The sequence below is a fragment of the Manacus candei genome, unplaced genomic scaffold (genome assembly GCF_025592945.1).
Source record: "Manacus candei isolate 608988 ecotype Guabito, Panama unplaced genomic scaffold, ASM2559294v1 h1tg000067l, whole genome shotgun sequence".
Lineage (NCBI taxonomy): Eukaryota > Metazoa > Chordata > Aves > Passeriformes > Pipridae > Manacus > Manacus candei.
In genome coordinates this window covers 12,027,773-12,049,861 of record NW_026138115.1, presented here as the reverse complement: position 1 = coordinate 12,049,861, position 22,089 = coordinate 12,027,773, and the positions used below count along the sequence as shown (strand labels likewise).

The window sequence follows — 22,089 nt, the reverse complement described above, 5'->3', positions numbered from 1 at the left end:
AGCTACCTCCCTTCAAGTAGTTTTAGAGAGCAATAAAGTCCTCTCTCAGCCTCCTTTCCTCCAGGCTAAATATCACTAGCTCCTTCAGCAACTCTTCATAGGACTTGTGCTCCTGACCCTTCACCAGCTGCATTGCCCTTCTTTGGACGTGTCCTGAAGTGTGCCGTTCCTTTGTAACTATCCAGCACTATGTACTGGATCTAGTTGCTAGATTTAAAAAAAAAATAAAAATTGGAACTTCAGGCAAGACTGTGTGTTTACTGAGTCAAATTTATGTCCGTGTTCATATCTGAGCAATGCTGTATGTTCCCATGCTTTTACTGCTGTGCAAGCATGATTTAGGAACAATTATGCTTTTGGTTAAAGGATAGCTTTTGCTTCAGGCAGTCATCTAAGAAAATGATAGGTTAGGTAATTTGCTTATAAAGAACAAATATGGCTAATGTGGAGTCAGTGTTGTTTTATTTTTCTGAGCTTTTTAGCTTGTGAAATTTCAGGTGATGTGATTCCTTTCAGCAGCTGAAGCGTACACTGTAGAATTTGAGTGGTTACATAGTTTGGGTAGAACCAGTGCACTGGCTATGTTGCTTTATGACAGCAATGGAGGCACAGTTGTGTTTTCATGCTGTTCAAAACAGCCTGACAGATACATAACTGGTGCAGCTGTATTTCCCTGCAGGAAACCAACAGGCCCCTCTCAGTCCCCATGTACAGGACTGGATCTTGAAAAGTTGGCACATTTCTGACAGGCCTCTGCATGTTCAGTGCTTGTGATAGTTTTTGGTTAGGCTCCAATATCCACACTGTTTGTAGTCTTTATGCTTTTTATTTTTACTGCGTTTGCTGTCAGGAGAAATGGTGCTATTTGAAGGTACCTTGAGAAATGTGAGTTGGCTGGATAAACTGAGTTTCTCTGCTTCAGTGTGGTTTTTTGCCTCCTTTTCTTCACTGAGTCCCTGTTCAATGTTACGTCTTTCTGTGAAGGCAGCCAAACAATTGGAATGTTTTTGGCAGGAAACATCATTTTTGCTTAATGCTATTACTTGTACTAGTGGTTTATGAATTTGGCACTAAGTTACCACTTCACATTTTTGTGGGCATATAAAATTCTGTGATTTTATTTTTGCTTTTATGGTACAATCTGGGCTAGCAACTTAGTTCTGTGATAAAAGAAATTATGATTTGGGGATATGGGAATTTCAATATATTGAATATACTCTACAATGAATTTTGCAAACATAAGCACTGTATACTCATGTTTCATGGATTATTTCCATAGTTAGCTTTGGAGCTCTGTAGTCACAGTGACTTTTTTTTAAGTTTGGGAGGATGGATTTTGTGGGGCTTGAGGCAAAAACTTTCAGAAAGATAGGTGAAATATCTGTAATCAGTAGTCCATTTTTGGTTTGCTGAAGCATGGTATACAAATCAGTATTTGACATTAGACCTAATGCCAAATCATCTGGTCATGTAGGAAAATGGGGTACTCGAGGCTGGTAGGGCTCAAAATGCTATGCTGATTCTGTTGCACTGTTTCCTCCCTGTTGGCATTCAGCCTATCTGCCACATGGGTTGTCTTTGGTTATGCCTCACTGCTGTTTGATTGTTCATTAGGGTTTTCTTCCCCTGCTCTACTCATCTACCCTGTAAAGCAGAAAGCAACCTACAGTTTATTGTGTTACAGGAATTCTAGTTTTGGTGGTTTTGTTTTATTGCAATCCTTAGAATAACAAAATGAGTAGGCAGGAAGTGACCTGTGAATATCATACAGTTCAGAGTGTGCTCAGTGGGGCCATCTCCAAAGGTCAGGTTGCTGTATCTGAATGAGTTTTGCACATCTCCAACCGTGAAGATTCTGTAGCCTTTCTGAGTAATTTGTTCCAGTGTGAACACTTCCTCAATGTGAAAAATTTCTTACCCATAACTCTGAGTTTTCTGAGTTACAACTTGCCTCCAAGAGAAGAATATGTCTCTGTCTTCTCTATATTTGCCCACAAGACAGCTAAAACCCAATCAAATCCCCCTTTAGCCTTCTCTTCTTAAAACCAACTAGCCCAACTTTTTCGAATTCCTAATAATTCATGTGCTGCAGACCCCTAATCATCTTGATGGCTGGACTTACTTCAGGGTATCCATGAGCAGGTCAGAGCAGATGCAGCACTTCAGATGTGGTCTCACGAGTGCCAAACAGAGGGGTTTAATCAATTCCCTTTTGTCTGCTGGCTATGATCCTGTCAACAGAGCATAATACTCAGGTACTGCTCACCGCTGTATATTGCTGATTCTACTGAAATATTCTCTTAAATATTCTTTTGGCTCCAGATAAGACAACAGCTACTTTAAAATGCACATATTTGTCCATATCTGTAAAAGCTATGGAAATCATTATCTGGTTGTAAACGGTTTAGAAAAGGAGATCTGGCTGTCTGTAACAATATGTAAAGTGATATATAATATTGAGCTATAAGGCCAGTGAAGAGTTTACAACAAAACTAAAGGATGGTTAAATGATTTGGCTGTTCCACTCCTGATCAAAGTATATCATAGTTTCATTATTAGAATGAAAATAATGTTAATTAGGGGTTTTGCAGAAGGAAGCTGTTTCACAGAATGCACATCAAGATGAGAAAAGCTGAGAAAAAAGGAGAGAGAGTCTTTGACAAGATTCTCTGCAGTTTTCTTTACCTTTCAAAGAGGTGGCAGGCAGAGGGAGAAGGAAAAGGTGTGTCTTGTCGAAGAGAAGATAAAACTAAGGAAAAAGCAAAGAAATGGAGGAAAAAGGACAGAAGACAACAGAGCAGGCTAAAGATTGTTTAGTAAATAAAAGACAAATGAAGATTGTTAATGTGGATTGTGAAGGTTGTTAATGTGGAAGAGAGAATATATCAGAGGGGAGAAGAGATGTGGGGCTGTTGATGATACACATAAACATTTCCTGATGCACAGAGAGAAAATTGAGCCTTGAAGACACTGAGCTAATAGCAGAAATTAGGGAGAAAAAAATAAAGAGAAAAGTACATATCCTTTATCCAATAAATTTAATTTAGGAATAAGTAAAACCTATTGTAAACTAGTTGTTTTAATGCATTTTTATGCCTCCTCTCTTGCCTTTGTCAAAAGCATGAAAAAGAGAATGAACATTCTTTGACTTACTGTATGCCATCATTAAAAGCATGAGATGCAAATTTTTAAAAAAGAATATGAAGAAACTGCTACAACAACAGAGGAAAACTACCTGAGCTCTGTTTCTTCATGTGTTTTCTGATTTATGTAGGTTAGTTGAAACCAACTGGAAATGTCTCATCTCCTTTTGGGTCAAGAATCAGAAGGGGAGAAAAGACAGGGATTATTTCCCAGAGTCTGGCCTCTGGGAAAATGTTTTTATCAAGCTTCCAGATAGTGAAGTTACTTCTGTGAACCAAAATCATGAAGTCTTTGTAGCAGTGCTAGAGTTATAAATTTGAAGTACTACTCATGCTGCATTCATTCACATATGGGGTTAATTCACTTGCCTATGTTTGATATTCTTTTTAAAAGAAACAGAATATTTTGCATGAACTATTTGTATTTAATAAATATAAAAGTAACAAAATACACTAAAATAAGTACCTCTGTAATCAAAGTATGTTTGATTTCACAGCTTTTAAATATCTAATAAATGGGTAGTATTCCACATTTAACAATTATTTGAAGTTATCCTTTGCCTAGTGTTTTTATAACTGCCCAAAGCTAATTTTAATTTACTTTGCATTGCCTTAGGTTTCTGATTTGCCATAGTTTCTTAAGATAGAGAGGCAGTGTGACTCCTTTTGGAGGAGTGCATCATTGCATCAAAACCTGACATCCACCTGGGTAAGAAAACTGTTTGTTCCCTAGGGAAATGCTTCGAGATGGTAACTGGTGTGGCATACCCTCCTAAATTAAGGCTTTTAGTTTAGCATGCCCTGAGGCAAAACGTTTCAGGATATTTCAGGAGATCCTGGTACTATAATTAATCTTATGAAAATAATGCTAAAATTTGTTCTCTGTTTCCCTATTCGTAAAGTGTATAGTATTTCATCCCTGCACTGTCAATGGCGACTGTTAATTGCATCTTTAGGAGGGACAAAGACTGGCTCAGTGCTTTTCCAGGGGGTGGTGAGAACTGGTCTCTTGTTCCACCAGAAGCAGGGCAGGTGGGGTAGCCCTCTGTTTGGAAAAACTCTCCCAAGACTCACGGACTTTTTGTGAAGAAGTGGTGAATTCAGTTGACACCAGCAAGCGTTTGTGTCCTGTCACAACAGCTAAGGCTGGGATTCAGTGGTTGACTTCAAACCCTGTCAAGACAAGACCGAGGAATGGGGGTTTGCAGTTACTGGGTCTCCATATGGAATGGTCTCAACAGCCTTTCAGTTCCCAAGGAGGGGGAGTCAGTTACTGAACTCCAGCTTAGAAGATGGACTTCTCAGTCCTAGCCAGGAAGGGAAAGCATTGGCTTTAGTGTTATTGTGCTGTTGTGGGGTTGGTGTTATTGTGGGGTGCTCCTTTGTATAGTATTTATTCTGCAGACACTCCAGAGGTTGGGTTTTTTTCCTCTGAGAGTGGAAATACTGCTGCAGCTGTAATAAAAACTATTCAGAACTGCACAAGTAAAGCACTGCATCCTTCCTATCTTGCAGATATATGTTACCTTTATATATATATTGTTTTTGTTTAATTCCTATTAGTGTTTGTGTTGATGAATAATTAGAACCTGGACTGGAATGCTGTCCTTTTGAATAAGTCATTATTTTGCTTAGGGTTTTTTTTCCTCCTAAATTCATATTCCAAGGTAGTGGAAGGCAAAGTATTTTAATGGCCATCTTTGCAGAATATTCCCTGAATGGATGAGGAAGCAGTCATTTCAGTTAGCACTGTATAAAAAAGGTGAAGGCAGTGCAATGAGCTTAGTTTTCCATTCTTGTCTGTCACAGATGTAAATAATTCAAACATATAAGCATGTAAAGAAGTTGACAGTTGAGACTGCGTGTCTCGTAGGATAATATTAATATTTCTTATGTGCTACAATTTCATATTCTTAAGAAAATGTTGTTTTTCCCAAACTATAAACCATTTGAAAATTAATGCTGCTTTTCAGTGGACACCTATAGTAAACTAGAATGTTCATGTATTTCATGTGTATGCTTATGAAATTAAGCATCCACTAATTTTTTTCTGTTTGGAAAATACTTGTGCAAATCACACTCCATATAGAAGATCTAAGATTATATCATCTGTTGTTTAAGGTAAGCATTAGGACAAGATAATATTATTTTATGATAGATTCTTAATCCTTTCTCTCTGAAGTGTTGATGTTTTCATTAGAGTTAAAATATGTTGTATGTTTACAGAAAGCCTGAAATCTCAATATGTGGTCCTATCAATTTTAATTATTTGAATCATTAGAACATCTAATTTTTTACTTAAGGGTATACCAATGTACCATTGAATCTGTTTTTTAAGGTTTTTTCCAGTTTAATGTCTGAATCCAAATTCATAAAGAGTTGGAAAAATGAGATGTCTGAGCTATAGGATTCACAGGGATTTTATATGAAGCCTATTTAATCAGGATAACACTGTTATTAATATTCATAAAGTCAGCTGGAACACAAATGACAGACTATGGAGCCTAAAATTTTTTACTTGTGAATTTATTAAAAGCAGCTTAAAAAATTAATGGAATTTAAGTAAAGTTGACAAAAATGAAAATCTTATGCTAGCAGAAAAAAATCTATATTAGAACTTTGTCTAAGACCATCTTGCATTGATATCTTTGACAGATTTCATTGGTACTTAAAGAAGAAAGATGCATGAATGGTCATTTAAAAGGATTTAAACACATTGGCACATTAATTTTTACATGAATAATAAGTAGTTTCCAAAAGCAATTAACTTACAGTGTACAAGATTTGAATAGAAAAATAGGACTGTGACATCAAAGGGCAAAGCAAATGTGCTGTACATTTTAAACTTTTAATAATATGACTTCTTAAAATAATTTATTTCATTTTCACAGTAAATGTGAAGGTTACTTTCACAGCTTGAGTATGTTTTGAAATACACCAAGATCTGGAACAAGTAAACATTTTGATGTCAAAGTGCTATTGCTGAAGAACAATTTCAGGCTTTTACAGTGATCAGGTGCTTTTGAATCAAGCTTTCCTGCAGTTCTCTCTGTGGAAAACAGTTAGATACTGTCCACAGTGTGTAGTTTTTCTCCCATGCTGCTGTATGCAGCACGGGGAAGCATTTGTTATTTCTGTAGTGGGCAAAATTGTTAGATCTGAGGTTTCTTTCATTATTAGGAAGATACTGGATAATTTATATTCATATTTGCAGGTGGGTTTATATTTAACTATGAATTTTCTGTGACTTGAATTTTATATTCAACAGATAAGGACAATTTATTTTTTATTTTCACTTTCATGATGTTCAAGTAGTTTAACACTAGCACAGGTTGAATAAATGGATAGTGAATAAGGAAATTAATTCTAGATTTAAAATTAATTCTAGGTTTAATTTTGTATTTTCGGTTTTATCTCGGTCTACCAGTACCCTTTATTCTAAACTCCAGCTTTAATTTCTTTTGATTATGAGACAGATTTATTATTAAGAGATTATCTTCAAATAAAAGTAACAATTTAGAATAATTGTATTCAATTTTTCCAACGATTCCTTTGGTGAAAACCTTCATGGCCAGCTTGTGATTGTTGTTGTGGTGAAGTTTAACACTGACTGAATAATGATGGTTCAGTAAGTTTTGGTTCCAAAACTACAGAATGTTCAAACTACCTACTGTAAAGGTACAATCTTGAATGACATGTGAATGTTGTGCACAAGTCAGTTACCTATTGCAGAGTTTGTGTTCAGAGCAACCAGTTTACATACTTAGTGCCTGGAATATTTTGTTGTTCTGTTTACTAACATTTTTATTATGGGGAAATTAAGTGGTAAACCCTAAGGAGCCCCAAAAACCTTTCCGTTTGACTTTGTCCAATAGGCGACTTGAATCTAATATCAACAATCGTTTTTTATTTTCTCTATATGTAAACCAGAAAATTCCTATTAATTAGCGGAACCTATTTCACCTATGAAGACAAAGTCTCTTGACTTCGGTCACCAATTTTTCCTGTGCCATACTCTATTATTTCCGGGAGAGGGCAGCATTTTCCTGTATCAGGTAGAGAAAGGCACATGTCCTGCTTAGACTGTCAATGTTTCTTGTAATTACTCCCAGTATATTTGTTGCTTGCTTATGAATTAACTTGCATTTATGGAACTAAATCATTCCAATCATTTAATTACACCTGAGGAGCTGAACTATAATTGCTTGCTTCCAACTAGGATCTGATATGGCTTGAGCAGTATTAATTTGGTGTTTACTTTTCTGAGTGCTAAAAGCATTAAAATGATTGTGCAATGGGATTACATTTTACTAATTGCTGGCATTCATTAGCTGGGTAAATGGCGAGGAAGAATGACTGTATATTGTGGAGGGATAAAATTATGGTTTTAAATAGTATATTACTAGGCACATTAAGGCCCTAAGACATGTTTTAAAATACTCCAGAGGTTATTAAATACCATATTTTCTTCATGTCTTGCTATATGAATATCTTATTAAAATATTGCAATTATTATGAACCTTTTTGTGCAATATGTAGGGAAATGGCTTCATTGACAGAAACCTATTTCTTGATATTAATAACCTTCTATATTTTCAGCTAATCCAAAAGTAAATGAGGAACTTAGGAAAAGATTGCCAACTTCAAATCAACACAGTTACACAGAATTGAAGAAGAAGCGTCAGCTTCATTTGAGGGATTCTTGTAAGAAACTCAGTGTTCCACGATATGAGGTGAAGTTGTTATTTTTTGTTAAGACCTAAGCACATCAAATTCTATGCCTTTTTTTTATCATACACATTTATAGTCAACAACAAATATGAACTAAATATGTATTTCTCGAATGCTCAATGTAAATGTTAGTGTTGAATCTTAAGCATTTGTACAATTAAATTTGTTTATAATCTTAAAGATAAAAATGAAAACTTCTACCTTTTTGGTGTTGTATAGGAAAATAATTTCTTCTGCTGCTTTATTAGTTAGAACATGTGTCTTGGTATAATATGCTTGAATTTTAAAATATGTCCTTAAATATTTTTTTAACTCTTACATTTTTCAGCACAAGACACTCTCTGGGTGTTTTCATGATCCAGCCACTGTCTCTTCAAGTCACATATTTATCTTTTTAATAAATGTAAAAAAAAATAGCAGTGAAAACATACAAAATAAGCACAACTGCATAGTTCAAGATGAAAAATTGTCCTTTGTACAATACTTTTTAAAAAAGGTTCTTGAGTAAGTAATAAAATTTGTGGTAAGCATGCTGTGTTAGCAAGATTACAGATTTATTTAGATTTCCTTGAGATACGGAATATAGTTGGATTTTTAACACATAAGGAAACATATTTTAACACCCAAGATGATGTTTTACTGTAGATCTTATTTTTGAGTATCGAGGGTTATTTCTTGAAGATCTTTGATTAAATGAAATACTGAAACAGTGTAATTAACTGTATTCTGAACCAATATGTATGCAAATATTAGGATGCATTATTTAGCTGTTTAGAAAGACCTGCAAATTCAAAGTTGGAGTGATCATGGACCACTTTATCTAAGGCCACTTTTATCTAGGAAATTAAAGCAGGAGAAAGAATGCTGTAAAGTGAAGCGCTTCCACCATCTGTAATAATTACCAAAGTGAGCAGTCTCATTGCCTCTAGTGGGACTACTTGGTGTGATTTGGACGGTGCTCAGTAACATGTACTTCCAAAACCAGACTCTAGAAGAAAAAAAACGAACTAATAAATATTTCAACAAAGGCATTACATGGAACAAACAGCTGAACCAAACAATTATAAAAATTAGATGAGTGAAGAAAAATATTTTACTGAGAAATATAATTTTTCACTGACTGTTAAAGTATGCGGACTTTATTGTCCTGTTATAAATATTTTTAAATCATTTGTCTTGTAAATTTTCCATCAAATGAAGGCAAAGTATAGGTGTGTTCCAAGTTTATTTATCTAAAGTTTACTTTATTTTAGCTCTGAAATCTTCAAGCAAAAACTGGACTCAGTGCCAGATCAAACAAATTCAGAAGCACAAATGGAGAACTGGTCAAAAGGTAGGGACTTTAAAGATATTAATAAGGAACCTCTGGTGTTGTACCAGTGCTAGGCAGTGACTGGAATGTATTTGTTCTTGCTGATATATGACTGACTTCGGAAGAAAAGAAATAAAAAAAACCCTCAGAACCACACACTACCCCTTAAAAGTATTTGGGGTAACAGGAGAGCAGCTACATGAATGTAAAGCTTCACCTTTATTTTCTGAATTATTGAAAATGTTTTTGTGTAACTTTGAGAAGTCTTATTTGAATTCTGGGTCTGTACATTGCATTTTACCGTTCAACATTTTTCCTTAATGGTTTACAATAAATCTGAAGCTCTGTCTTAAAGTAACTTTCTTGGCTGTTCACTCCTGGCTAGGGTATGATTAAGCCATCTACTAGTATTAACTACTTTCTCATTAATACCTCAAGTTAATGTAGACAGTAAGGTAAGGCTTGGAGGTAAAGGGGGCCTTGTTTAACTTGGAACTTCCATGGTTCATGGAGTTTTCGTCTCCATCAGGATGGAAAGATCTTTTTGTATTTGTATTTGGTTGACTAAACACAATTGTTCACAGATACATTCTTCTATGTTTTGTGGCAGAAACTTAAGGAAAAAAAAACCACTGAATTTGAGAGTACATTACACAACTGACTTTACAGAAGAGAATTGTCAGAAAGTGGCTTGTGAATAGATAATAATGTGCAGAAGGAAGAAAGGGAAGGAGACCTTCAGTTAAGGGTGGATTGTTGCCAGTCAGTGACTATGTGTAGGTTAAAAAAACCAAAGTGGAATAGGTGTGTCAACATCGAAGTTTCCCTCTATATCAAAGTCTGATAGCATCTTGTATATTTCCTTTTTTTGAATTTTATGCTATGTATTCTCTCTCAAAAGATAATAAATGTCAAGTTTCTCATGAAGAATCTGTTTAGAAGAAAAAAGAAATGCTCCATCATGGAGATGATGCTTTTCTTTCATCTGTAAATGGATTTCTATCTATATTATTCTGTAAAATAAACTACTTATAGACCCCTTTTAATTTATGGAATTTTGAGCTGTTACTGAGTGAAGTTAAAAAGTTTTTGAATTATATAGTCTATAAACAAAAATAGTCATGGTGGAATACCAGTGGAGAATTGTATTCTGATGATTTAAATGTGTAATGGCTTAATCAGGTTTAGTATTTTTAGACCTTTAGGGGTCAGCATACCCTAAGAATGGTTCAAAAGGTTAAGTTTTCCAAAGTAGACAAGTGCATACTGTAAGCTGATTCTCTGTGAAATATTTTCTGTCTAATTGCAAGAAATGGTGTTCTGCTGCTGCTCATAGATTTTTTTAAAATTGAATAGATACTGAGTTTCATGTGTATTGTTTTTTGATGCATTAAATTAATATTTTTATCTGTTTAGAAAACCATTTCTTCCAAGCTAACACTTACAGATCCACGTATCCAATAGTTGTTGTTATATAGACAAAAGTAAAAATTATACATTTTTTTAGCTAATCATTAATAAGTCATGTAATTCTTTATGCTTTTGCTCCTAGGAAAGTTAGAAAAAGGTATTATGGGTAAATTTCATGTCATCATACTTGTTTGGATGAGGAATTTCTTTTTTTTGCTTATTAACAGCTAAATTACATTCACTTATCATAAAGGTAATAGCTAAATTTCAGTAACATAATGTTTAGTAAGTGCCCTTGGTAGACATTCTGGTGCATTTTCTCATTGTATTACTAAATCACAGCAGCTTTTCATTTTCTGTTTAAATGTCTGTGTTGAAGAGTATACCATTTTGTGTTCTGCTTGTTTTGTCATCGTGGTATCTTTCCTTTGTACATCTGGTACTGTACTGTATTTAGATGTTCCTTGCTTGTAACTTGGAAGTTTAAAAGCTGGGTTTAGAATAACCCCATAATGATTTATTCAAATTTTTAATAACATACTGAAATATTGGAGATTAAATTATTTGTCAGCAAATAAGGATGGTAAAGCAAATCTGAGATTAAATTCAGCCAACTAGATGAAAATTCAGTCAAGCAATGAGAATTTAAAAAAAGTAGCAAAAACGTTAGATACAGAGAAGTGGTAGGTTTATGGCAGTTATGTGGGATAATATGTAACCTGTTAATCGATGTTATAAAATAAAATACTTGAAAGAAAGGTAGTGTTTAAGAGGGGTATATCTGAAGTGTTTGATATCTGATTTTCTTTTTAAATTTCTGAGTTGTTTGGAGTATAGTATCCCTGTGTGGATTGAAGACTTTGTCTCTGTTGTAGTATATTAGGGAGAAACAAAGAACAGTTTATGTGCAAGGTTTGTTATTTTATGTTTGTATCTAATTTAAATGTACTGTTTATTTCCACAGCACCTAGTTTTTAATAGGAGGTTAGTGCCTTTTTTCATATCTCTCTAAGGATACTTGAGAGAATATACCAGGAGCATTGGCAGCAGGCCAGTGAAGACTATGTCATTTGAAAATGAAAAATATTCAGGATCCAAGCTAGAAAGGCCAGAATAGTATTCCATTATGAAAATAAACTTCTGTTGGCCAATAGGTGCATATCTTTGCATTGCAGTGATGGTGGGTGTGGGGAAGCACATTGCATCTTGGTGAACTTATTACTTGAGCAGGGTTTACATGCATGGTAGAAACTACACAACCATTAATACTGCGACAGCACAAGAGGGAACCTGAAATTGGGTGGGTTTTGTACTTACATATACATTCAGGACTCCGTAAGGCAGTTTTCCAGAAGAGCTAGCAGGATAGGAAGGTGGTGAGTCTGCAAATACTGGAGTTAAATTTGTGTCTCATTTGACTCATATCATGTACCACATTTGAATGGGTGCAGCTTTCCTCCTTCTGTATTATATGGTCTTTCACTATTGTAATGTTTTTGCTTATGTCATATGTCTAAGCATCCATTATTTCATCATTAATCACAGTTTTGCTGATTCCAGAATAAAACAAGGTAAGAGATTGATTAATTTTAATGTCAAAGTGGTTTGCTTTCTTAAAAGGTGGTTACTATATTTTTCAAAAATGGAAATAAATATATGTATTTTTAACCACTGCTTAAAGCACATATTGAAATGTAAGCAGTGAACCAATTTCACTTGCAGGAATTTGATGACAACTCTTAGTTATCACCCATATAGGAACTTTCCATGTAACTTCAAAAGAATGGTTGCACAGCTTGTAAATATACTTTAAAATTGCATGTCTGGAGACTGGCTTTAAAGAGATGTGATAATGCAAATTGAAACAGAACTGCAGAATCAGCTTATGCAGGGAAATTTGGAAAGGAAGTGTTTTATCTTGTGGGGAGCTGTTTTTTAGGAGTCTTTTTACATTCATGGTGATTGAGGAAATGTACAGTCAGATGCATAGGTTAAGTGAAATGAATCATCTTTTTTTGCTAACTTTGACTATCTTAGATGTAGAAAGCTTTTCTAGTCATGTAATGATTTTAATATGCTTTTTTGTGGGTTTGGTTTTGTAATAGTAATTAAATGGGATTTTTTTGTCTGGAATTACTGTTGTGTGACTGACACACACAAAGATGAATGGGTAAAGAAAGCTTTGAGAGTAATATGGTATTGTAAAGATTTTTCATCTGATGCTCTAGTTGGGTCAAAAAGCAGCTAATGGTAAAGGTGCTGCTTCTTCTTTCTCCAGAATATACCCACTACAGCTGTAAACACTGTAAAGTAAATCTAAAGCCCTTCTTCCAAGGTTATAATAGAGGAAGAATAAACCATACTTGACATATTGAAGTCTTATTTCTTCTTTTACATGCCTCAACAGGAGATACTGTGAGCCTGTTCTCCCTCTCCTACCCTCTGTTAGCAATAGAGTGCTGTTTACCTGGGAAAGAAAGAAGGCCTGGATATTGCATGGGTGTGTATGCAGAAAAAATCTATGTGGTATGCAGAGGCAGAGTCCTCTACACCCATGTGGCTCAATTGATCAGTGTCTGCAATGTGTGCTGTGATTTCAGCATCAAGCTCGCAGTGTGCTGGCTGTCAGAGGTCCCCTTGCAAAGTGGCCAACATAGTTGCAGGTCTCTCTCTATGGTGTAAAAGGCAGAAAAGAGGCTGAGAAGATGAACTTTCATGAGTAAAACACAGGAAGAATGGCTAGTAACTGTTGAGCGACACTGCGTGTGGAAGATGAAGAAAATATCTTCCATGGAAAAAGCGGGAATAGTGTGACATGGCTTAGAAGATAAGAATGAGCTAATACTGCTTGGTCTTTCCTGTAAATATAGTCACCCTTTCATGTGTATAAATTCTCATCTCTCCTTTTTTCATCCCATTTCTTTCCTTGTACATTTTGAGAGGTTGAATACAGTGCTTTTCTGGCCAGGCTGCATGCAGAAAGGCTCCTCATCAGAAGCACAATTAGATATCCAGTATTTTCCTGGCTCACTACAGTGTTGTGAATATGATTTTGTTCAAACCTTTATAGTATGCTCAAAGTGGGTAGTGCCTTATCTGCACTGAGTAGTGCAACCAGTAAGGATGGAGAGAATGCACACTTTGAAGTATTGCCCTTTGAATCATTTAAGTGTGTAAAATATGAGTGCAGCTAACTTCAGAATGTCTTGAAATGTGCTTCAGAGAAAACAGCACTTATAACCACAGTAATTTTTAAGTAGTGCTTCAGAAGGAGCTTTAGAAGACCTAGCACAAGTGCAAGAGGAATTTGGTTATTTTATTCTTTAGAAACCTTCATTAACTCTATTTTTATAACAGCTACAATGCAGCTTAAGAGCAAAGACATAACAAAAATTTCATTAAATAAAAGGCCCTTCAGGGAGACTCTTATATGTGAGTTCACCTGCATCTTTAGTAGACCATTACTTGGACTAAAGGATGTGAGGGCAAGGTGTCTTATGGCCACTTTATGTAGAGTGACCTATCTTTTATGTCAGACACTTTAAATTACAATTTTCTTTTTCACTTCTAAAGCTGTAGTTTCCTGGGATTTTGTTTAGAACTCTAATTCAGCAAAGCCTTAGTTGTTTGTTTGTGGTAGGAGAGGTTGAGTACATTTGGATAAGAGAATTTTCGCTATAATTAATGGGCATCAGGAAACATGACCCTGCCTAGATAAAAGGGAGTTCTGGATCATTAAGATTTAGATAATGAAAGGGTTATATGTGAAAAGCAATTGTCTGATATGACAATAGCAAAAGACAAATGGGGTGGGAGGGTTTACTTTGTTTTTAGCTGGTTTAGAAAACATAAACACAGCATGCTTAGTAAAACTCCAGCAAGACACTATGTTTGGAAATTATGTAATGACTCCATATAGGCTGTAATGATATCCTGAAACCCTGTATTTAAACTAACCTGAATTACAATGAGAGATAAACAGAATATTTACCCATCCCTTATGAGCTGCTGCTGATATGTAAATTTATTCTTCTACTTTGCACAAATATACTTTTGAGCTACTGCTTAAACACTTCAAGGTCCTTAGCCAAACAGTTTTAATGATGCCTCCAGTATTATGAAAGTGTGACATTTGATGAATGCCTTTGTATAGTTGTGATATCAGGGAAAGTGTAAACAAAAAACGCACATCAAGTCATCGTGCAACACCTAGATAATTTATAATTTTACTGTTTATATCCATCTTGACATTTTTTATCTGCCAAAGGCAGGTTTCATTTGGAATCTTAATCTGAGATTTATTTGGTGGATCTGGAAATCATAGCTAGAGTTCCCACAGGAAATGGTCCATCTACCAACAGATTAAATGGCAGTCCTGCAGTTGTTAAGGGAGCTCTGCATTTAACACACATGCATACTCATTCAGTCAGCACTGTGGAGAAAAATTAAAGTAGTAACCCAGGTTTAGGAACAATGTAGCTAAAAAGTCCCATATTTGCTGAATGACAAAGGGTTATATAGCAGCATTTCATTTTATTATTCGTGCTTGAATTTCTTGTTTGCTTTGTTGAGTCTGCTGACGAATACTAATAAATGCCTGCAACAATCCAGACGAGAGATGCCTGGCAACAAAGCTATGCGGTGGACCTCCCTGATCTTCTCCAGTTCACAACCTGACCTTTTGAAAAATTGGCTGGGCTAAGCTGCAGAATTTGGGTGTAATGGTTATTGTTAACTCCAGCTTTAGGATTTATTAATTTGTGTGATCAAGACTTACCTATACTTCAAAGTTTCAAAAGACCAAACACAATCATCCGTCCATTAGAACTAACATTGTGTTTCAGTGAATCCCACTTAGTATCTGCCTAGAGATTTTGCTGTTTTGATGCATTCAGAATATAAAAATGCTTTTTCAAGTGTGAGACCAATCCAATGAAAATCTGATGTCTTCTCAGAGACTAGTATTTTAAAATAACAATATGTTAATGAATTGCAAACGGAGAGTGGAATGCCAAAGGAAATGTCTAGTATTTACACATTAATAAATGCATCACGATTAACTGCAGTGAATACCAAAGTAATGATTGGACACATATTTTAAAGACAGAGAAGCATTTTTCTGTTTTAAATATTCAACAGTTTCTACACAATTTCTGTTTAGATGCAAAAGAGGAGGACAAAAGACTTAGTGAGGGAGACAGACAAGGGAAACATCATTACTAAAATAATCAGAATCCTCAGAGAATTGTAAAAAATTGCCTTTGCCAGAATAACTCAAACTGTTCCTAGTCTTCTGAATTTATTTCTTTATGACAGGTGTTGCTGGGTTCCACTCAAGTACAGGTGAATAAAGAAGCATTCAAAGTAACACAGATGTCCCCCACTTAAATTGCTAACACAGAATTCACTGTTCTCTTCAAATTCCTTTAAGGAATGAAAAACCTTTAAAAAAACCATTACACTTCTGAGTTTTGTATGTATTTTAGCAGACAAAATATTTTCAAGCCTCTTTTTTTGGTGTGTGTATATGTATATGCTACAGGATATCGAGCAAACAAATACGTTAATGTATATGTAAATTTGGTTATTCTTATTTCATTTGCAGATAACTTTCTCAACAAAATTCCAATAAGAATACATTGTTCTCTTTGTTTGTTTTTTTTTGAACAACTTAAGTGAATCTCTGTAGGCAAAAAAACAAGCATTTGAATTGTATTGTTCTGCTCACCTGACTGACTTCTAGAACAGTTTTAATTGTTTGGAAGTTCTCTGTACTAGAATGATAGTCAATATAATTTTAAAAAAGGTTATTTTATTTATTCTGCCTAATACTGAAGTTACAGGAAGTTTGTATGTATCGCATACTGCACATCTATACAGGCACTTTACCTGCTTGGCCTGCTTGATTGCAGCACATGTTTCACAGTTATGGATAAGGTGGGAGATAGTGTCCATGGTTAAGTCCACCCCTTGATCATGAGCCTGTCTGTATGTTGCATCTCTTCCCTAATGACCTGAGGCATCGTGGGCCCACTGATCCAGAAATAATTCACCCCTATGTTGCCAGTCCAGATCCACCTGAGACAATTTAATCTTGGCAAATCAGTCCACCTGTCCATTCTTGTGATGTGCTTCAGTAGCCCAGCTCTTGGGTGCGTGTTTATCTACATGACACACTTCTACAGCTAACTTCTCTACCTGGGCAGTGATGTCTTGCCACAATTCAGCAGCGCAGATGGATTTACCTCTGTGCTACCGATTGGTCTTTTTCCATCAGTCCAACCAACCCCACAGAGCATTTGCTACCATCCAGGAGTCAATGTAGAGGTAGAGTGCTGGCCATTTCTCTTACTCGGCGATACGTGAAGCCAGCTGGACAGGTTTCAGCTCTGCAGCCTGACTTGATCCACCTTGTCCCTCAACAGCTTCTGCGACTTGCCATGTAGAACTCCATATGGCAGCTTTCCATTTTCCATGTATCCCTACAGTACTGCAGGAACCATCAGTAAAGAGACTATCACTTTTCATTTTCTGGTTGCTGATTATATGATGGGGCCTTCTCAGCATGTCACCTTCTCCTCATCATCTTCTGATGATAATCCAAAATTTTCGCCATCTGTGGGAAGGGGTGGGGAAGCCTGAAAATTGGATTTTGGATTTCTGATGTGGCTCAAACTGCCACACCATCAGACCACTTAGTAATGATGTTCAAAATCCCTGGGCAATTGCGTTTTCCTGTTCAAGCTTACTGTGTGATCAGCACGACCCACTTACTCTACATAGCATCAGTGGCATGATGTGTGGAAGGGACTTTCCCTTTGAACATCCAGCCCAGCACTGGCAGTCAGGGTGCCAGGAGGAGCTGTGCTTCACTGCCAATCCCTTCTGAAGCAGCTCAAACCCCTTCATAAGCTGCCAGTATCTCTTTTTCAATTGGGGTGTAACAGGCCTTGGATCCTTTGTATCCCCAGCTCCAGAACCCCAGAGTTCATCCTTGAGTCTCCCTGGGTACTTTTTGCCAGAGACTCCAGGAAGGACCATTCTCCCTGGCTGCAGTGTAGAGAACATTTTTCACATCTTGTCCTGTCCTGACTGGCCCAAGGGCTACCACATGAACAAACTCCTGTTTAATTTTTCAAAAGGCTGTTGTTGTTCAGGACCCCACTTAAAATTGTTCTTCCTTCATGTCATATGATAAAGAAGGCTTACAATCTGACTGTAATCTGGAATATGCGTCCTCCAAAAACTCACAGCACCTAGAAGAGTCTGTGTTTCCTTCTTCCTGGTTGGTGGGGACATAGCTGCTCTTTTGTTGACTGTGTCCACTGAAATCTGATGACATCCATCTTGCCATTTTACTCCTAAAAACTGAATTTCCTGGGCAGGTCCCTTGACTTTACTTTGGTTTATGGCAAAACCAGCCTTCAGGAGGATATGGATTATCTTCTCCCCTGTCTCAAAAACTTCCTCTGCTGTGTTGCCCCACACAATGATGTCATCAGTGTACTGTAAGTGTTCTGGAGCTTCACCCTTTTCCAGTGCAGTCTGGATCAGTCCATGGTAAATAGTGGGGCTGTGTTTACACCCGTGGGGCAGTCGGTTCCAGGTGTGCTGGACGCCCCTCCAGGTGAAAGCAAACTGGCCTGCCCTCTGCTGCTAAAGGAGTGGAGAAGAATGCATTAGCAATGTCAATGGTGGCACCACTTTGCTGCCTTGGACTCCAGTTCCTACTGAAGTTCCAGCGTGTCCGGCACAGCATCACTCAGTTGAGGTGTGATGTTCAGGCCACAATAATCTACGCTCAGTCTCCACTCTCCATTGGACTAATGCACTGGCCATGTAGGACTACGAAAGGGTGAGTGAGTTTTGCTGAGCATTCCCTGGCTCTCCAGTTCATGAATCATCTCATGGATGGGGGTCACAGAGCCCTGGTTGGTGTGGAGGTGTCGACAGTGTGCTGTTGGGGTAGCAATTGGTGCCTGTTGTTCTTCAACCCTGAGCAGTCCCAAAGCAGAGGGTCCTCTGAGAGACCAGGCAAGGTATTCAGCTGTCTAATTGCCTCTTCTCCACAGCAGCTGTCCCCAAAGCCCAGTGACGTCCTTTTGGGTCCTTGAAATACCCCCTCCTGAGGTAATTTATGCCAAGGATGCACAGGGCCTCTGGGCCAGTCACAATGGGGTGTGTTTGCCATTTGTTCCTGGTCAGGCTCATTTCAGCTTCCAGTACAGTCAGGTGTTGGGATCCCCTGTCACACCAAAAATAGAGATGGATTCTGCCCCACATATCTTGATGGCATCAGAGTTCATTGGGCACCTGTGTCAACTGAAGCCTTATACGCTTGTGGGTCTGATGTGCCAGGCAGTCAGATCCACCCACTCCAGCAGGTCTGATTGTCCCTTTCCTCCACCTGGCTGGAGACAGGGCCCCTTTAGTCCTGGTCATAGTACTCGTTGCTTATTTGTAAGTGTGACCTGGCGGTCCCTTCAAGAGGATCAGAAGTAACATCAGCCCTCTTACTCTGTCTGAGGACTTGCCCTCTGGAAACTGGAGCTGCATTTATCCTTGAAGAATTTCCTGTGGTGGTTGTTCTTCCTCTCAACTCTTGTACCTGTGCTGCTGGGGCAGAGGTGGGTTTTCCATCCTGCTTCCTCATGTCCTCTCCATGGTGCAGGTAAAACCACAGGTTAGCTCGTAGTGTGTCCCCTCTCTCTCGAGCAGGGGGGTGCTTGCTCCCAATAGCAGAGACTCTGGTCTGTACTGGTGGGGCATGGGACCTTTCCTCTCTAACTTGCTTGAGTCTTTCAAATCTCTCCACAGTCTTGAACAGTCTTTCCACACCGAAGCCAAGGTCAGTAGGGAGGAGAAAAGATGCTTTTCATATTGCCAGAGTTGGGTAGTCACCTGAAGTACTGTTTGTTCTCCTTCTTTCATTGACATCAATGCCAGTGAGTTGGCGCACAGTGATGGCATTCTCTGTATAAAGTTCTACCACATGAATTGTGGGGAGTGCTCATTGTTTGTATCCCTATAGACTACCTCCAGCACAGCCCGTTCTCTCAGGTACTGGATACTTTTCTTCATGGCCTTCCACCTGCTTGGACACCCCATCCTTGAGAGAATACCTTTCCCTCATGCTTGACAGGAGTTGCCTCCAGAGGCAGAGAGTTTCTGTCCTCTTTCCAATTGCCCATGCCCTGGGACAGGGATTGCAGTTGCTTGGCTTCACTACCATCTAGTTTCATATCATGGGCTGTGATATCCCAGCATCAGCCAGGTCACCAGGGGCTCTCCTGACCGGTGGCTGAAATCTTTTCACATATCTCACAGCTCACCCGGGGATGGGTATTGGCTGATTATCTCTGGCCCTGCCTCTTGCTCCTGTTCTGAGGGTCCTGCTTCCTCTTCATCCCTCGCTAAGTGAACTGATTTGGTCTTGGATTTCTTCTTCTGTATGGGAGTGACTACTACTGGCACAGGTTGTTCCCCTGGTTCAGGTTGTTCCCCTGCAGTTTGAGTGGCCGCGGTGCCTGTTGTTCTGGTTTCCTCCTCCTTCCCCTGAGGGTGCTGTCTAGCATTGAGCAGTGTTCGATATATAGTAGCCAGGGCCCAACATATTGCAATAAGTTACCCCTCTCTGGAGTTGTCATAGCATTCTCCTTGCAAATATTTCCCCCCAGACTGATCCATTTTCTCCCCCATTCCATGCAACTAGTCACTATCCACCCTCAGAGCAAATCTCTGAATGACCTTCCTAGAAATCTCTTTCTTGACTCTAAACATGTTGTGGACCACATTGAGGAGACCTGGCAGACTTTGGAACAAGATAATGCTTTCCTTAACCTCCAAAGGGAATTCAGAATTCTCAAAATCTCTTGTAACAGGCCTGAAGGAGGAAAAAGGGGTGAAAAGCTGGGGAGAATCACCCTCCCTTGTTCTTCCCACAGACTGGGTATGGTTATTAATGGACTCTCAATGCCCGCCCAGGGTAAGGGTAGGAGAGCAATACTGAACACATATCCCAAACAACCCTCATTGCCTATGATGTTATCATGTCATAAGCTCATATTTCACAGTACATCAACAAAGCAATCCTGATCCCTCTCCCTGCTCTGAAAAAGATCATCGTGAGGAGCAGATATGGGAGTATATACAGGGTCAGGTACCACAACCCCATGAACAGACCAAGCACCATTGTGACCTGTAGCTCTATACCTAATACAGTAAATGCTTAGATCAAATTTGTTTCCAAGCCACTGTGGGCAGATCTGTAATTATCTCAAGCCTTTGTGCCTCACATCGAGCACCAAAAAGGCTGTCACAGTTTAGGAATGGTGTTCTCCAGTTTAGTACTCCCACTAATAAAACACATGCTGTTTCCCCTCCCACCTCCAATGGGAAGCACAAAAGGCAAAGATCACAGGTTGAGATAAGAACAATTTACTGGAAACAGCAATGAGATAAGAAAACAAACAGTAGCATCAACAATACTAATGACAGAAGGTATAAGAGAATTATTCACACAGACCCCTCCCTCCCTGCCCCCAGCTCCCTGCAATAATAGACAATACCAGACAGCTCCCTCCACTGCATTTTCTCAACCAGAGAAGGAGCCGCTTCTCCCTGGAAGAGACTCCCTTCCCCCTGTCCTCGGCAGTGATGTGAGGTGGTATAGAATAACCTTCTCATCTTAGCCATGCCCCCTTCAGGCTACTGCAAAAAGTTAACCCTGTCCTGGCTGGAATCAAGACAAATGGCTTGCTCAATGACCTCAGTACACTTACTTCATTACTGTGTGCCTCAATTTTGATGGCTTTAAAATGACTGTCACAGTACTTATGCATATATGTGAGAGTTTCCAGAAAATATTGTTTCCAAGGCTTATTTCAGTGAACCTCCATCTTCTGTGTCTTGAAGTGAGAACAGATATCCTATCTCAGAGAGAAATCTGGAAGTAAGTCGATAGTCCTCATTCTCCTGAGTTGACCCACAATGCTCTCAGCAGGGCACCGTGGTCATGTACTGCTGGGGCACTGAACATCCAATGCATCTACATAGTGATTTCCTCTTTGTTACTGCAAAGGCTTGGCTGGTTGTACATGGTATTTTGGCTGGGTAGTACACTAAGAAATAAAAGGAATTAGCTTTATATTACAAAACTACTCTGAGCTCAGTCTTTGATTTTAATCAGGTTGCTGTGACTGCCATTCTGCCGTGCTACATAAGTGCTTTAGTGAGATTTTAGAGTCCTGCTGAATAATCATCTTGAATTTTGCCCAGTTTTCTTTAAACATTAGAAAAAGTGCTTCATGAAGGGACAACCATTTACTCTTCATTGCAAGATATTGGTTCTCAGTATACTACACTAAAGGTCTAAATAATTCCTAACATAAGTAAATCTGTAGTAAGTCCAAAGACAAGTAAAGCTGCACTTCTTCTTCTTTGTTTTGGAGAATATGTGTATTATTGACCTTGTATTTTTTTACTGAGCTTTTG

At 38.0% G+C, this 22,089-nt stretch overlaps 1 protein-coding gene across 12 annotated transcripts in view; it reads left to right on the top strand.

Moving 5' to 3' along the window:
• Positions 1-22,089, top strand: part of MIPOL1 (mirror-image polydactyly 1) — a 203,100-nt gene that overhangs the window by 26,357 nt on the left and 154,654 nt on the right. For 6 of the 12 annotated variants that reach the window (XM_051806534.1, XM_051806539.1, XM_051806533.1 and 3 more), the window contains 2 exons: positions 7,743-7,876; positions 9,128-9,207. The exons of 1 other annotated variant lie outside the window; for it this stretch is intronic. In XM_051806534.1, the coding sequence (XP_051662494.1) occupies positions 7,872-7,876; positions 9,128-9,207 (85 nt within the window). In that variant the 5' untranslated portion in view covers positions 7,743-7,871. Of the gene's footprint in view, positions 1-3,823; positions 3,853-6,253; positions 7,199-7,742; positions 7,877-9,127; positions 9,208-22,089 lie in introns of those variants that run through there. 5 more of the 12 variants (XM_051806540.1, XM_051806541.1, XM_051806536.1 and 2 more) reach the window with 5 other exon arrangements.